Raw genomic sequence first — 14,847 nt, 5'->3', positions numbered from 1 at the left:
AGGAATTCCACTCCAAGGCATAAACAGAGAAAATGGAAAACATACTTCCACACAAAAACTTGTACACAGCCGGGCACAGTGGCTCACCCTGTAATCCTAGCACTTTGGGAGGCTGAGGTGGGCAGATCACCTGAGGTCGGGAGTTTGAGATCAGCCTGGCCAACATGGTGAAACCCTGTCTCTACTAAAAATACAAAAATTAGCCGGCTGTTGTGGTGCATGCCTATAATCCCAGCTACTCGGGAGGCTGAGGCAGGTGAATCACTTGATCCTGGGAGGTGGAGGTTGCAGTGAGCTGAGAGGCAGGCAGATGACTTCAGCCAGAAGTTCAAGACCAGCCTGGGAAGCACGGTGGGAACCCTGTCTCTACAAAAAATACAGAACATTAGCCAGACTTGGTGGCGTGTGCCTGTAGTCCCAGCTACTCAGGGGGCTGAGGTGGGAGGACCTCTCAGGCCCAGGATGCGAAGGCTGCAGTGAGCCAAGATCTGGAAAACAGAGCAAGACCCTGTCTCAAAAAAAAAACCAAAAACGAAGTTTAAACTTAATCTGCCAGGCCCTGGACCTAGTAGGTGCTCAACAAATACTTATTTTATTTTTATTTTTTTTAAGACAGAGTTTCGCTCTGTCCCAGGCTGGAGTGCAGTGGCACCATCTCGGTTCACTGCAACCTCTGCCTCAAGGGTTCAAGCAATTATCCTGCCTCAGCCTTCGGAGTAGCTGGGATCACAGGTGTGCACCACCATGCCTGGCTATCTCTCTCTCTCTCTCTCTCTCTCTCTCTCTCTCTCTCTCTATATATATATATATATATATATATATATATATATATTTTTTTTTTTTTTTTTTTTTTTTTTTTTTTTTTTTTTAGTAGAGACAGGGTTTTACCATTTGGCCAGGCTGGTCTTGAACTCCTGACCTCATGCTCCACCAGCCTCAACATACCAGAGGGCTGGGATTACAGGCAGAAGTTACTGTGTCTGGCCAACAAATATTTATTGAACAAAGAGAAGCCAGTGACAGATCTTACAAAGCTGCGGGACTGTGGAATACAGCAAGCTGGGCAAGGTGGCTCACACCTGTAATCCCAACACCTTGGGAGGCTGAGGCAGGAAAATCGCCTGAGTCTAGGATTTCAAGACCAGGCTGGCCAACATAAGGAGACCCTGTCTCTACCAAAAAAAAAAAAAAAAAAAAAAAAATGAGCCAGGTGTGGTGGCGTAAACTTGTAGTCCTTAGCTACTTGGGAGACCGAGGTGGGAGGATGGCATCAGTGCCTGAGGTGGAGGCTACACTGAGCTGGGATGGCGCCATTGCACTCCGCCTGGATAACAGAGTGAGACCCTGTCTCTCTTCTTATTTGATTTTTTGAGATGGAGGCTCGGTCTGTCACCCAGCCTGGAGTGCAGTAGTGCCATCTCTGCTCACGGCAACCTCCGCTTTCTGGGTTCAAGCAATTCTCCTGCCTCAGCCTCTTGAGTAGCTGTGACTACAGGCACCTGCCACCATGCCTGGCTAATTTTTGTATTTTTAGTAGAGATGGGGTTTTACCATGTTGGCCAGGCTGCAGGCTGGTCTCGAACTCCTGACCTCAGATAACCCATACCCACCTCAGCACCCCAAAGTGCCCGGATGACAGGTGTGAGCCACTGCGCCTGGCCTACCTTGTCTCTTAAAAAAAAATCCAGTAGATAACTGTGTGACTTCTTCACAGGGTTGCTGTGAGGAATTAGGTAGATAATAAAGGTATGTCCACTAGAGGTGTGGACTCAATAAATGTCAGCCACCCTACTCCTGTCCCCATGATGACCCCCAGCCAAGCCACAAAGCTGAACCATCCGCCAGCTGCAGCCCTTGAAGCCCTCTTCTGGGATCTGTTTACAGAAGATGGATGCTGGTGTTTCCAGCTATAACGGTCCTTGTGGACAAAATCAGTGGTGTTAGTAACAATTTCCTTGGGCCAGAAGAGAATCATACCACAGCTTTAATTAAAGGACAGAGCTGTAACTGTCCTCCCGGGGAACTTACATATTCAGAAATTGATGCTTATGGAAACCTAGTGTTTTCCTTTTCTAGGTGCTTTTAAATAAAAGCATGCAAACCACTTCCAATAGATATTGGAATGACCTATTGCCTGGGGTCATCCATCACTCTGGGTGGCACTTCCTCTCTCAATCTGAAATCTTTACAGAGGCCAAGATGTCTATGGACTCTGTTTGATGGAGTCTCCATGCACTGGCTGGTGACAGGCAGTGGGAGCTTCTCAGCCTTCTCAGTGGACAAAGGAGATTTTGGTGACACCTGGGGTTTGGAGATAAGGTGGGAGAAAGCAGGTTGAGAGACTGGGTGAAGAACTGAGAAATCGCTCAAACTGGGGAGTACTAAATTAGTGTTATTTCAAACATATCAGCGGAGTGCAGTGGCTCACGCCTGTAATCCCAGCACGCTAGAAGGCCAAGGCAGGTAGATCACCAGAGGTCAGGAGTTCGAGATCAGCCTGGCCAACGTGACAAAACCCCGTCTCTACTAAAATTATAAAAATTTGCTGGGCATGGTGGTGGGTGCCTATAATCCCAGCTACTCAGGAGGCTGAGGCACTCACTTGAACCCGGGAGGCAGAGGATGCAGTGAGCCAAGTCATGCCACTGCACTCCAGCCTGCAAGACAGAGTGAGACTCCTCTCAAAAAAAAAAAAAAAAAAAAAAAAAAAAAAAAAAAAAATCTGGCTGGGTACGGTAGTTCATGCCTGTAATCCTAGCACTTTGGTAGGCTGAGGCAGATGGATCACAAGGTCAGGAGATCAAGACCATCCTGGCTAAAAGGTGAAACCCCGTCTTTACTAAAAAAAAAAAAAAAAAGAAAATAAAATAGTTGGGCATGGTGGCACATGTCTGTAGTCCCAGCTACTTGGGAGGCTAAGGCAGGAGAATCACTAGAACCTGGCAGGTGGAGGTTGCAGTGAGCTGAGATCGTGCCATTGCACTCCAGCCAGGGTGACAAAGTGAGACTCTGTCTCAAAAAAAAAAATCCATTCCTCTGTAGCAGCCTGGTATGAAGACAAACACTGATGACTCATGCTAGCACACAACAAATTTAAAAAAAAAAAAAAAAACAAAAAAAAACAAAGAGGGATATTAAGTAAAATGAGTCAACACAGACTTTGGCAAGAAAGGAAATTCTTTCTTGGAGTTAACATGTAAGAAGCACGTGTGCCCCTCAGCAGTGATTTGGGACAGGAGAAGCCCAGCAGGTGGGGGGTCATTCATCTGCCTGCTCGTCATTCGTGTATCCACTTCTTTCCTTCCACAATTTTCAGTCAGCTCCATATCACACTCTGCAATAAGGAGCAGGAACACAAAAATGAAAAAAGACACAGTTTCTGCCCTTGAGGGGTTCTGAGAGTAGGGGAGACACAGTTTCACTAGGAATTATAATGCAGTGGGGTCTGATGTGGTGGCTCATGCCTGCAATCCCAGCACAGTGAGACGCCAGGGCAGGATGATTGCTGGAGTCCAGGAGTTCCACGCCAGCCTGGGCAACACAGTGAGACCCCTCATCTCTACGAAAAATACAAACATTGGTCAGGCATAGTGGCACATGCTTGTGTGGTCCCAGCTACTCCGCAGGCTGAGGAGGGAGGATGGCTTGAGCCCAGGAGGTCGAGGCTGCAGTGAGCATGATTGTGCCACTGCCCTGCAGGTGGAACAGCCCCAGTGGTTCACCCTCCAGCAGCTCCTGCTCCCGTGGCTCACGCTCCAGTGGCTCCTGCTCTAGTGGCTCAGGCTCCAGTGGCTCGAACTCCAGTGGTTCATGCTCCAGTGGGTCCTGCTCCAGTGGCTCATCCCAGTACTTTGGGAGGCAAAGGTGAGTGGATTATTTGAGTCCAGGAGTTCAAGATGAGCCTGGACCACATGAGATGATGGGGGCAACAGTAGTGACCACAACTTTGAGATAGTGGATTTGTTTTTTGTATTTTTTGAGACAGGATCTCACTTTGTCACCCAGGTTGGAGTGCAGTGGTGCCATCTCAGCTCATTGCAATCTTGGCCTCTTGGGTTCCAGTGATTCTTCTGTATTAGCCTCCCCAACGAGTAGCTGGGATTACAGGTGCCCACCACCACGCCTGGCTAATTTTTGTATTTTTAGTAGAGATGGGGTTTCATCATGTTGGCCAGGCTGGTCTTGAACTCCTGACCTCAGGTGATCCACCCACCTCGTCCTCCCAAAGTGCTGGGATGACAGTTGTGAGCCACCATGCCCGGCCATGCCGAGGTGGTGGATTTCCAGGAGAAACTCGATTCACTTGTTCATGGCTCCTTGCTGTTTCAGGACAGGGATGAGGTGGAGAAGCTGGTGCCTCTCTACAGGAAAAAAAACCAAAAAAGTGGAACAAGGGCCAGCAAAGATAAAGGATCACGAGATCCAGTGCTAAGACAAACAAGGCAGAGGAGGGGCTTAAATGGCCGTCAGAGGGGAGAGCCCCAGCCAGAGGGGACTTTTGCAAGTCTGTAGGGAGAGATTAGAAGTTCCAATGAAGAAAAAAAGAGTGTGAGGTCTTTGGGGCCAGCTTTGAGCTGGTAAGGCTGAATTACAGGAAGAAGGCGAGGGGGGCAGAGCCGAGTGTGGGAGGACCTCCTGTGTCATGCCAGCAGTCTGGACTCCACCCTGTAGCTGACGGGGAGCCAGAAAAGGGCTTGGAGTAGACACGTGGCACATTTGTGGGTAAGGCACATCTTCCTTGTGGCCTTGAGGGATGGACTGAAGGGGGTGGAAAGTGGGAGGACGGCCTCTCTGATGGTCAGGTGAGAGGTGGGTGGGTGGCAGGGGCTGCGGAGAAGGTGGCCGAGTTGAGCTCCAGTCCCCAAAGGGCGCTGTGGGGTGGAGGAACTTCCAGCTGCCAAGTCACTTAGCCTCTTAGATCAATTTCCTCAACCTTAAAATGAAGGAAATGTGAATCATTGATAAGGTGTCCCCTCTTTCCGAAAGCGTGAAATGATTATCAGGCCTCTCTCCGAAGGCAGTGGGACCTCACCTCAACCCTGGAAAAGAACTGGGAAGTGTTGTTCAGCCAGGTGCGGAGGGAGGGCCACATGGGCATCCCCACCCATCCCCAGGGCCCCTCTGCAGCTCCTCTTTCTGGTCCTCCCCAGGGGAAGGTGCAGGCTGAAAAGAGGGGGAGTAGAGGGTCCTCATAGACACACATCTCCTCGGGGCCCTACCAGGCCGAGGCCCCTGCAGCCCTGTGGGACTCGGTCACTGCTGGACCCGGGAGTTCAGCTTCAAGGCCCCAGCGCCTCCCGCACAGCTGCTTGGAGCTGTCACTCTTGACTGTTTTAGTGAGAAGAGGAGAGAACAACAAAAACAAAACACAAAACCCCAAAGCATTTTCCCCGGATTCGGATTAAACTGCTCAAGAGAGTAGTCAAGTTAGTTCAAGGCATGATCCGCCACTATGCTCCAGCCTGGACCACAGACTGAGGCCTTGCCTCAAAAGACAAAATCAATCATCAATCCCGCGAAGGGCGACCAGCCGACCAGCCACGTCGCCTTCAGTCCCCACGTTTTCTTCCCACCCAGCAGGCGATGCTGTGCTCGGGTGCAGGGATCGGGGCAGCCAGAGGTCCTGGGTGAACATAGGTTGGGGTGGTCAGGGGTCAGGGTGGGCGGGCAGCAGGGCGGGCAGGGGGTCCTGGGTGGACACGGGCCCGGGATGGACATGGGCCGGGGGTGGACATGGGTCGGGGGTGGACATGGGCCCGGGGTGGACATGGTCGAGGGTGGACATGGGCCCGGGGTGGACATGGGTCGGGATGGACATGGGTCGGGATGGACATGGGCCCGGGGTGGACATGGTCGAGGGTGGACATGGGCCCGGGGTGGACATGGGCCCGGGGTGGACATGGGCCCGGGGTGGACATGGGTCGGGTGGACATGGGCCCAGGGTGGACATGGGCCCGGGGTTGACATGGGTCGGGATGGATCTGGGTCGGGATGGACCTGGGTCGGGGGTGGACATTGTCGAGGGTGGACATGGGCCTGGGGTTGACATGGGTCGGGATGGACATGGGCCCGGGGTGGACATGGGCCAGGGTGGACATGGGTCGGGGTGGACATGGGCCCGGGTGGACATGGGTCGGGGGTGGACATGGTTCCGGGTGGACATGGGGCGGGGCGGGCAGCGCGAGGCGTGGGGGAGGGGTGAAGGCGTGACTCGAGGCTGCCCCACAGCTCCGCCCTACCCCGTTCTCCCTCCCGGTCGCGGCCCCGAGGCGGGAGCTGGCGGGAGATGCCCGGGGCGGGTCTTGGTCCTCCAGGCGCCCGCCCCCCCCCGCGGGGAGCAGCTGACGTCAGGAAGGCGAAACCCAGAAGCGGCCGCAGCAGACGAAGAAGGGAACCGGCGCGAGGGCGGAAGGAACTCGGTTTCTCCCAGGTCTCTCGGGCCGGGGGCCGCGGGCGGAGCATGTGGGACCCGCGAGCGTTCGAGCGGCTGTGGCGGGCCGAGTTCCCCGGGACGGAGGCGCCGGCGCTGCGGCTGGAGACGGCGCGGGACGTGGAGCGGGAGCTGGAGCGCTGCAGCCTCAACCTGGCGCGGCTGCAACAGGTGCTGGCCCAGGAGCGCTTCAAGGCCTCGCACCTGCGCGCGCTGCTGGCCGGGGAGGGGCGCGAGGCGGCTGGAGACCCCCGGGAACCCGAGGCCGCAGCTCCCCGCTCGGGGAGGAGCTGGGTCGCCGCCGTCCACCAGCAGCTGCTGCAGCCGCCGCTGCGGTTCCGCGCCCGGGAGGACGAGGCGGGCGCCGGCTGCGACTCTGAGACGCTGGATCCGAACGAGGAGTTTGCGCTTGGCCCCTGGATGGCGGCCCCTTGCCGGTTCCGGATGCGCGGGGACGAGGGGGAGGAGAGGCCGGGGCGCGAGAGCAGCCCCCACCGCGGGACGCCCCCGACCCCCGGGGCGCTGAGACCCCTGCGCGGGAGCCCGGACTTGGAGCAGCTGGAGGCCGAGGAGGAGGAGCCCCCCAGACGCGGGGCCCGCGACCACCTGCCCCCGTGGAGACGCCGCAGGTTCCTGCGGGCGCCGGAGCGGGACTCGCCCGCCCACAGCTCCCCGGAGAGGGACAGCGACGGCAGCCGCCACAGCTCCGACCGCGAGGACGGCTTCTCTGCAGGTGGGCGACCCTCCAGATCCCCTAGATCCCGCGCGCGCCCCTCTCTAGACCCGCCGCGTCCCCCACCCCACCCCTCGGGCTGCTGACTCCCCGCCGTGGCAGACTTCGTGGTCCTGTTTAATCTCAAGGTAGGGGCTGGGACGGGCGGGAAGGCCGAGGGAAGGCCGATGAGATTCGCCTGTTTACCCCAAAGCCACTTGTGGAACTTAGAAAAAAAGTGCGCAGCGATGCTCAGCGCGGGTGACTGGAAATTAGCCTCGCGGCGGCGGCAGCGACGATGAAATAAGGCGTGGGACCAGTCCGTGGGAGGAACCTTTGCCCAGGCCTCGGCCCTTCGGTTCTGGGCGCTACATCACCCGCCCCGTCCCTGCAGCCCACCCCGCCCACCGGTCCGGACACCCCCGTCCCTGCAGCCCGTCCCCCGGTCCGGACACCCCCGTCCCTGCAGCCCGCCACGCCTCGCGGTCCAGATCCCTCCCAGCCGCCCTGACTGTGGATCCTTCTCCGCACACGCGCCAGCGGCTTCCCGCTTTCCGACACTCCTGACTCTTTCTGAGCTCCGGTTTCCCGCCTTTGGAAGCCGAACTCTTCCCCTCGGGTTTCTGAACCTGTGTCTCATCTTCTCCAGGCTGCTCTGTGCGTGGGAAGCTTCAGGGAAGCTCCCTGACCCTCGCCAGCCCCGCTTGGCGGACGCGTTGTCTTAGGAGGCTGCCCGCTGATCTGTCGACTTTCTAGGAGCCTGGGAGCGTGAGAGGAAGGGGAAGGCTTAGAACCGTCTAGTTTCCAGCTCACCCGGCGCCAGGAGATCATGTCTAGTGCCCGCATTTGATAAAAGAGGAAACTGAAGCTCAGGGGGATGACGTGCTGGCTGGGGTGAGCTGAGGCCTTCTTGGGGCCTCCTGCCACGTCTGCTCTCTTCTGAGGGCAGGGCCTGGTCTCAGTCGTCTTTGAATCCCCTTCTGGTCGCACCCGCGGGGACTTGAAACAGCGAAAGCTCAGGGAATAATGACTGAGTGAATGCGCGATGGCAGGGAACTGAGCGCCCAGCGGCCTCTTCGTAGGTCAGGGAGTGGGAATGGGGCCGAGGATGAAACTCGCGTGGGAAGTGGGGTGGCGTGACTGCCCCTTGCTGCATCTGGGAACAGTCAGAGTCTCTTCAGCCACGCAGAAGGCAGGACACTGGTGGCGTCTGGTTGGGTCAAGCTGCAGGAATTTAAGATGTCTTCCTACTCAGTGAAGGAGGAGAAAAAAATCACTGAAGCTGGGATTGTTCCAAAATTTCCATTATTAGATTTTATCTGGCGGAGTTTGCATTCGAATGAAAACCCGTCCACTTTGCTAAAAGCGCATTTGGAAGGCCCATCAAATCATCTGTTTTGATTAGTTACGCTAATTCATTAGCAAAGATTGGCTGCATTTCCAATAGGTCATCCTCCTGCCCCCTGTGCTAGCAACATTTTTATATGTCTCTTTAACGTAAGGGAAGAGCCTAAAGTTTTCATTCTAGTGCCAAGTTCCAAATGCCCTCAATGGAGGCTACCAGAGGCCCCAGGTGCTTCAGAGCTGGCTCCAATCTCATCGCCCCAGACCCACATCCGTCACCCTGCCCAGTGAGCCCAGCGCACTAGAGTTTGCCCAGGGGGTGATGTTTATTCTGTGAGGCGTCTTGTCTCCTGTAGGACACTGGAGCACATAGGGCGCCTTGATGCCAGTTAGGAATCGGCGCTGCCCCTGGGAATTACAAAGCGTGCTCCCCTCCGGGTGGACCAGTGATAAAAGTCTCATTCCTCTGGACTAAAGACTCGTGCCAGGGCATATGTCTGGCACTTGTGGCTTTGGCCAGTGAGGCCTGGGCTGTATTTCAGGCCCCGTTCCAGCCCCTTTATAGGGCAAGCTCCCGTAGAGAAACTGCACAGCCACATGTGTGGGTTCTGCGTCCAGTCTCCAAAGCCTCTTCAATGAGGAAGTGAGTGGGGGTGGACTCACACATAGTTACATGCACACACACACACACACACATACATGCTCACCTGCCTGCACACATACATATACATGTGCACACTGTCACATGCCTACGTGCATGCACACACACCTGCACACGTACATATACATGTGCACACGTACATATACATGTCCACACTGCCACATACATGCATGCATGCGTACACACCTGCACACATTTATACATGTGCACACTGCCACATACATGCATGCACACACACCTGCACACACATATACATGTGCACACTGTCATATGCATATGTGCATGCACACACACCTGCACACATATACATGTGCACATGTACATATACATGTTCACACTGCCACATACGTGCATGCATGCACACAACCTGCACACATATATACATGTGCACACTGCCACATACATGCATGCACACGCACACACCTGCACACATTTATACATGTGCACGCTGCCACATACATGCATGCACACACATGCACACACACATGTGCACACTGCCACATACATGCACACACACCTGCATATTTATGTATACATGTGCACGCTGCCACATGCATGCACACACACATGCACACCTGCACACATATATACATGTGCACATTGCCACATGCATGCACACACCTGCATATTTATGTATACATGTGCACGCTGCCACATACATGAACACACGCATATGCACTTTCACACATATATACGTGTGTACACTGCCACATACATGCACACACACCTGCATATTTATGTATACATGTGCATGCTGCCACATACATGCATGCACACATGCGCACCTGCACACATATATATGTGTGTGCACACTGCCACATACATGTGTGCACATGCACACAATCTGGGAGAAAGAGCCTTCAAGCATACAGGGAGGTACTAGAGTGCAGCGATTGAGGGCAGGGTTTTCACACTGCAGGGGACGCTCACTGAAATGAGTGTGGTCGACAACAAAAGCAGCCAGGAGGTCTTCCTCCACCACCCTTGTCCTTTGCTGCTGCGTTTTTCTCTGCAGCATTCCCCAAATTACAACCTTAGATGCTACAATTTTGCACGTGGATCTTAACTCACTGCTTCCCTCCAGTGAAATGCAAGCTCCAGGCAGGCAGGGATTTTTCTCTCTTTCATTCACCGTAGCCCCCAAGGCCGCAACAGTGCCTCACACGTATTCAGTGTTCTGTACATACTGCTTGAGGAATGTAGCTGTTTAATGAGATGAGATAGGACAGAAAACAGGTGAGTGTGTTGGCCATGCCGAGCATGATTGGGTTCAGACTCAGTTTCAATTCTATGCAGATATGTATGTGTACACTGGGAGCTGACACAGAATGTGTTTCTTGCTGTGAGAACAGAAAGGTTTGCAAACACTGACGAAAACCATGGTTTCTGAAGCTAGACTGCCTGGGTGGCATTAGAAGTTATTTGAATTTTCTGAGTCTCAGTCTCCTCATCTGTAAAATGAGACTGATAAGCACCTCTTCTCTCATACTGCTGATAGGAGAAATGAAAGGGATCACGTTTCTAAAGGATTTTGGATAGACCTGGCACATAGCAAGCACCCATAAGTGTTAATTAACCAGTACCGCAGGTCGTTTTTGAGTTGCCTTTTTTTTTTCTTTTTTGAGACAGAGTCCTGCTCTGTCACCCAGGCTGGAGTGTTGTCTCCCAGTTGGCTCACTGGAACCTCCGCCTTCTGGGTTCAAGCGATTCTCCTGTCTCAGCCTCCCAAGTAGCTGGGATTACATGGGTGTGCCACCACGCCTGGGTACTTTTTGTATTTTTAGTAGAGATGGGGTTTCGCCATGTTGGCCAGGGTGGTCTTGAACTCCTGGCCTCCAGTGATCCACCTGCCTCGGCCTCCCAAAGTGCTGAGATTACAGGCGTGAGGCACTGTGCCCGGCCGAGTTGCTTCCTCAGAGCTTCCCATGCCCCAGTCATTCTGGATTGCAGATGCTTTGGTTTCCTGGGTGCATGTGGCCGGGTACAATGGCTCACACCTGCAGTTCCAGCCCTTTGGGAGGCTGAGGTGGGAGGATTGCATGAGGCTGGGAATTTGAGACCACCCTGGGCAATACAGTGAGATCCCATTTCTTTCTTTCTTTCTTTCTTTTTTTTTTCTTTTTTTTGGAGATGGAGTTTCGCTCTTGTTACCCAGGCTGGAGTGCAATGGCGCGATCTCGGCTCACCGCAACCTCCGCCTCCTGGGTTCAGGCAGTTCTCCCGCCTCAGCCTCCTGAGTAACTGGGTAGGCACGCGCCACCATGCCCAGCTAATTTTTTGTATTTTTGGTAGAGACGGGGTTTCACCATGTTGACCAGGATGGTGTTGATCTCTTAACCTTGTGATCCACCCGCCTTGGCCTCCCAAAGTTCTGGGATTACAGGCGTGAGCCACCGCGCCCAGCCAATGAGGTCCCATTTCTAAGAAAAAAAGATCAGGCCAGGCGTGGTGGCTCCTGCCTGTAATCCGAGCACTTTGGAGGCCAAGGTGGGCAGATCACCTGAGGTCAGGAGTTCAAGACCAGCCTAACCAACATGGTGAAACCCCATCTTAAAAAAAAATTAAAAAATAAAACTAAATAAAAAGTAAACAAAAAGAAAAAAAAGTCAGTCAGCTGTGGTGGTGTGCACCTCTAGTGCCAGCTGCTCAGGAGGCTGAGGTGGGAGGATCGCTTGAACCCAGGAGGTCGAGGCTGCAGCGAGCTATGACTGTACCGCTGCACTCAGCCTGAGCAACAGAGTGGTACCCTGTTTCTGAAAAGTTTAAATGAATAAGATGCATGTTTCCCTCTCCCAGCAAGGCTCTGACTCTTTCTAGAACCTTCCAGGCAGTAGGGCAGGACCCCAGGCAGAGGTGATCTTGGCTCGTGGGTCTCTTGCTGGATTGGCTGCACCAGCAATCATACCATTATCTGCATTCAGAGGTACTTGAGGTCAGGTTTTATTGGGCAACGCAGGCTCTGCCTTAGTCTCAGGGTTTCAGAGAGAGAACACGTGAGGCCTCTCTAGTGAGGCCCAGAAGCAGAGGTGAAAAGGGCCACCTTTGGAAAGGGCCATTTTCTTCTAGATGAGGGCATGCTAGCAACATCAGAGTGTAAATAAGTTAGTCTGCAGTCTGGGTGCGGTGGCTCACGCCTGTAATCCCAGCACTTTGTGGGGCCAAGGTGGGCGGATCATGAGGTCAAGGGATCGAGACCATCCTGGCCAACATGGTGAAACCCCATCTCTACTAAAAAATACAAAAATTAGCTGGGCATAGTGGCACACGCCTGTAGTCCCAGCTACTTGGGAGGCTGAGGCAGGAGAATTGCTTGAACCCGGGAGGTGGAGGTTGCAGTGAAAAGATATGGCGCCACTGCACTTCAGCCTGGCGTCTGGCGACGCAGCGAGACTCTGTATAAAAAAAAAAAAAGTTAGTCTGCCAATTCGCCCAGTATCTTCCTGTCAGCACCTGTAGCCTTGATTGGTACCAGAAAAGACAAAGACTAGCTCGTGCTGGCCTGGCGAGGAGTAGGGCACAGCAGAGTGGAGTTGGCTGTGTTGGGTGCAGCCCGTGCTGGGAAGCCAGGCCTGTGTCAGTGGCCTGGCCCTGCCCCTCCCCAGGCATGAGACCACAGGCAAGCCACTGACCCTTCCAGGCCTCAGTCTGTCTGTCCGATGGGAATCACAGAAATAGCCAGCATCTCAGCAGCTGCCTTGCCAGCTCCTGTTCTGAGCCCTTTATACACTTTAATTCATCTATACCACACAACACCATCATGAGATGGGCACTGAGGTTTGGCTCTGCGGCCCTACCTACATCTCGTGTGGAATTGTACTCTCCTCATGTGGAGGGCAGGACCTGGGGGGTGTGATTGGATCGTAGGGACAGCTCCCCCAGCTGTTCTCGTGGTAGTGACTGAGTTCTCATGAGATCTGCTGGTTTCAGAGTGTTTGGGGATTTCCCCTGCTTCTGGCTCGTTCTCTCTCCTGCCCCCTTCCGAAGAAGGCGGTTGCTGCTTCTCCGCCTTCTGCCATGGTGATAAGTGTCCTGAGGCCTCCCCAGCCATGGGGAGCTGTGAGTCGATGAAACCTCTTTCACTGATAAATTACCCAGCCTCGGGTAGTTCTTTATAGCAGTGTGAAAAGGGACTAATATGGGTACCGTTATTATTTCCATTCTGCCTGAGAATCATGAGGCCTGCCTGTGGTCACCCAGCTTATAAGTAGCACTTAGGATTTGAACCCAGGCAGTCTGGCTTCCAAGTCCATGCTTCAAACACTGAGCTGTACTGCCTCAAATATTAGTACCCACCTCTCAGGATAGTTAGAAAGATTAAATGCAAGAGAATATTTGAAGAGTTTAGCAGAACACCTGGTGCATGGTGACCATGGAGGCTGTTCGTGTCTGTGTGTGTGTGTGTGTGTGTGTGTGGAGGGGGTCATCGTTTGTTGTTGGTTTGAGACAGAGTCTCACTCTGTCACCCAGGCTGGAGTGCAGTGGCGCAATCCTGGCTCACTGCAACCTTTGCTTCCCGGGTTCAAGCGATTCTGCTGCCTCAGCCTTCTGAGTATGTGGGATTGCAGGTGCCTGCCACCACACCTGTCTAATATTTGTATTTTTAGTAGAGACAGGGTTTCACCATGTTGGTCAGGCTGGTCTCGAACTCTTGACCTCAGGTGATCTGCTCACCTTGGCCTCCCAAAGTTGGGGTTACAGGAGTGAGCCACTGCTCCTGACTTATTTTCTTTATCACTAAAGTCCCGAGGAGACCCCAGACCATCTGCTGCTGATGTCAGCCACCAGGGCTGCTGCCCACTCATCTGGCTCCGTCCTGGGCAGACGTGGCCTTGTAGGTGAGCAGACTGGTTTCCAGGCCTCCTCCCCTTGGCTGTGCACTCTCGGGCAGACTCAGCTGCAAGCCTGCATTTGGAGAGCCTCTCGTTTCCCTGCATGCTGGCAGGCTTCTGTGTCACCGCTGCATGCCAGCGCGTGCAGGAGCTGGGTGATACATCTTTTTGAGGGGTTTTGCATCCTTTCTGCTGCCTCTGGCATTTCCTGTGCATTTGGACTCTAAACAAATTGCATTCTTCTAGCAAAGCCCAAAGGTGCTTTTCAGTCATCTTTTTGACTGGCAGTGTCAGATGATAAAGTAAACATCATTAATATTTTAAACTGGTGTCATTTTCTCCATGTGTTAAACTTTGCTTATGAAGACAAGTGTTTTCTGTTTTTGCTGGCCCTTGGAATTCATCCATCCATTCAACCATCCATCCATCCATCCACCCACTCACCCACCTACCCATATGTCCGTCCATCCATCCATCCATCAACCTACCTACCTGTCCATCCGTCCGTCCATCCATCCATCCATCCGTCCATCCATCCGTCCATACATCCATCCATCTGTCCGTCCATCCATCCCACTCAACAAACATTTGTCCAGGTCTTACTTCTCGCCAGGCCTGTGTTAAGAGATGACACTGGACAGGTTGGTGACCTACCTTCAAGATTCTCCCTAGTGGCTAGGCGCAGTGGCTCACACTGTAATCCCAGCACTTTGGGAAGCTGAGGTGGATGGATCACCTGACATCAGGAGTTCGAGACTAGCCTGGCCAACATGGTGAAACCCTGTCCCTACTAAAAATACAAAAAACTTAGCTGGAGGCCGGGCACGGTGGCTCACGCCTGTAATCCCAGCACTTTGGGAGGCCGAGACGG

At 53.6% G+C, this 14,847-nt stretch overlaps 1 protein-coding gene across 2 annotated transcripts in view; it reads left to right on the top strand.

Moving 5' to 3' along the window:
- Positions 1–6,375: 6,375 nt before the first annotated feature.
- The window catches only part of ABR (ABR activator of RhoGEF and GTPase), a 210,958-nt gene continuing 202,486 nt past the window's right edge, over positions 6,376–14,847 (top strand). Inside the window, exon 1 of one of the 2 annotated variants that reach the window (XM_039475784.2) lies at positions 6,376–7,163. In XM_039475784.2, the coding sequence (XP_039331718.1) occupies positions 6,461–7,163 (703 nt within the window). In that variant the 5' untranslated portion in view covers positions 6,376–6,460. The remainder of the gene's footprint in view (positions 7,164–14,847) is intronic. The other variant, XM_039475785.2, reaches the window with a different exon arrangement.

Source organism: Saimiri boliviensis, chromosome 17, assembly GCF_048565385.1.
Source record: "Saimiri boliviensis isolate mSaiBol1 chromosome 17, mSaiBol1.pri, whole genome shotgun sequence".
NCBI classification, from domain to species: domain Eukaryota; kingdom Metazoa; phylum Chordata; class Mammalia; order Primates; family Cebidae; genus Saimiri; species Saimiri boliviensis.
This window is presented reverse-complemented; position numbering and strand designations above follow the sequence as displayed.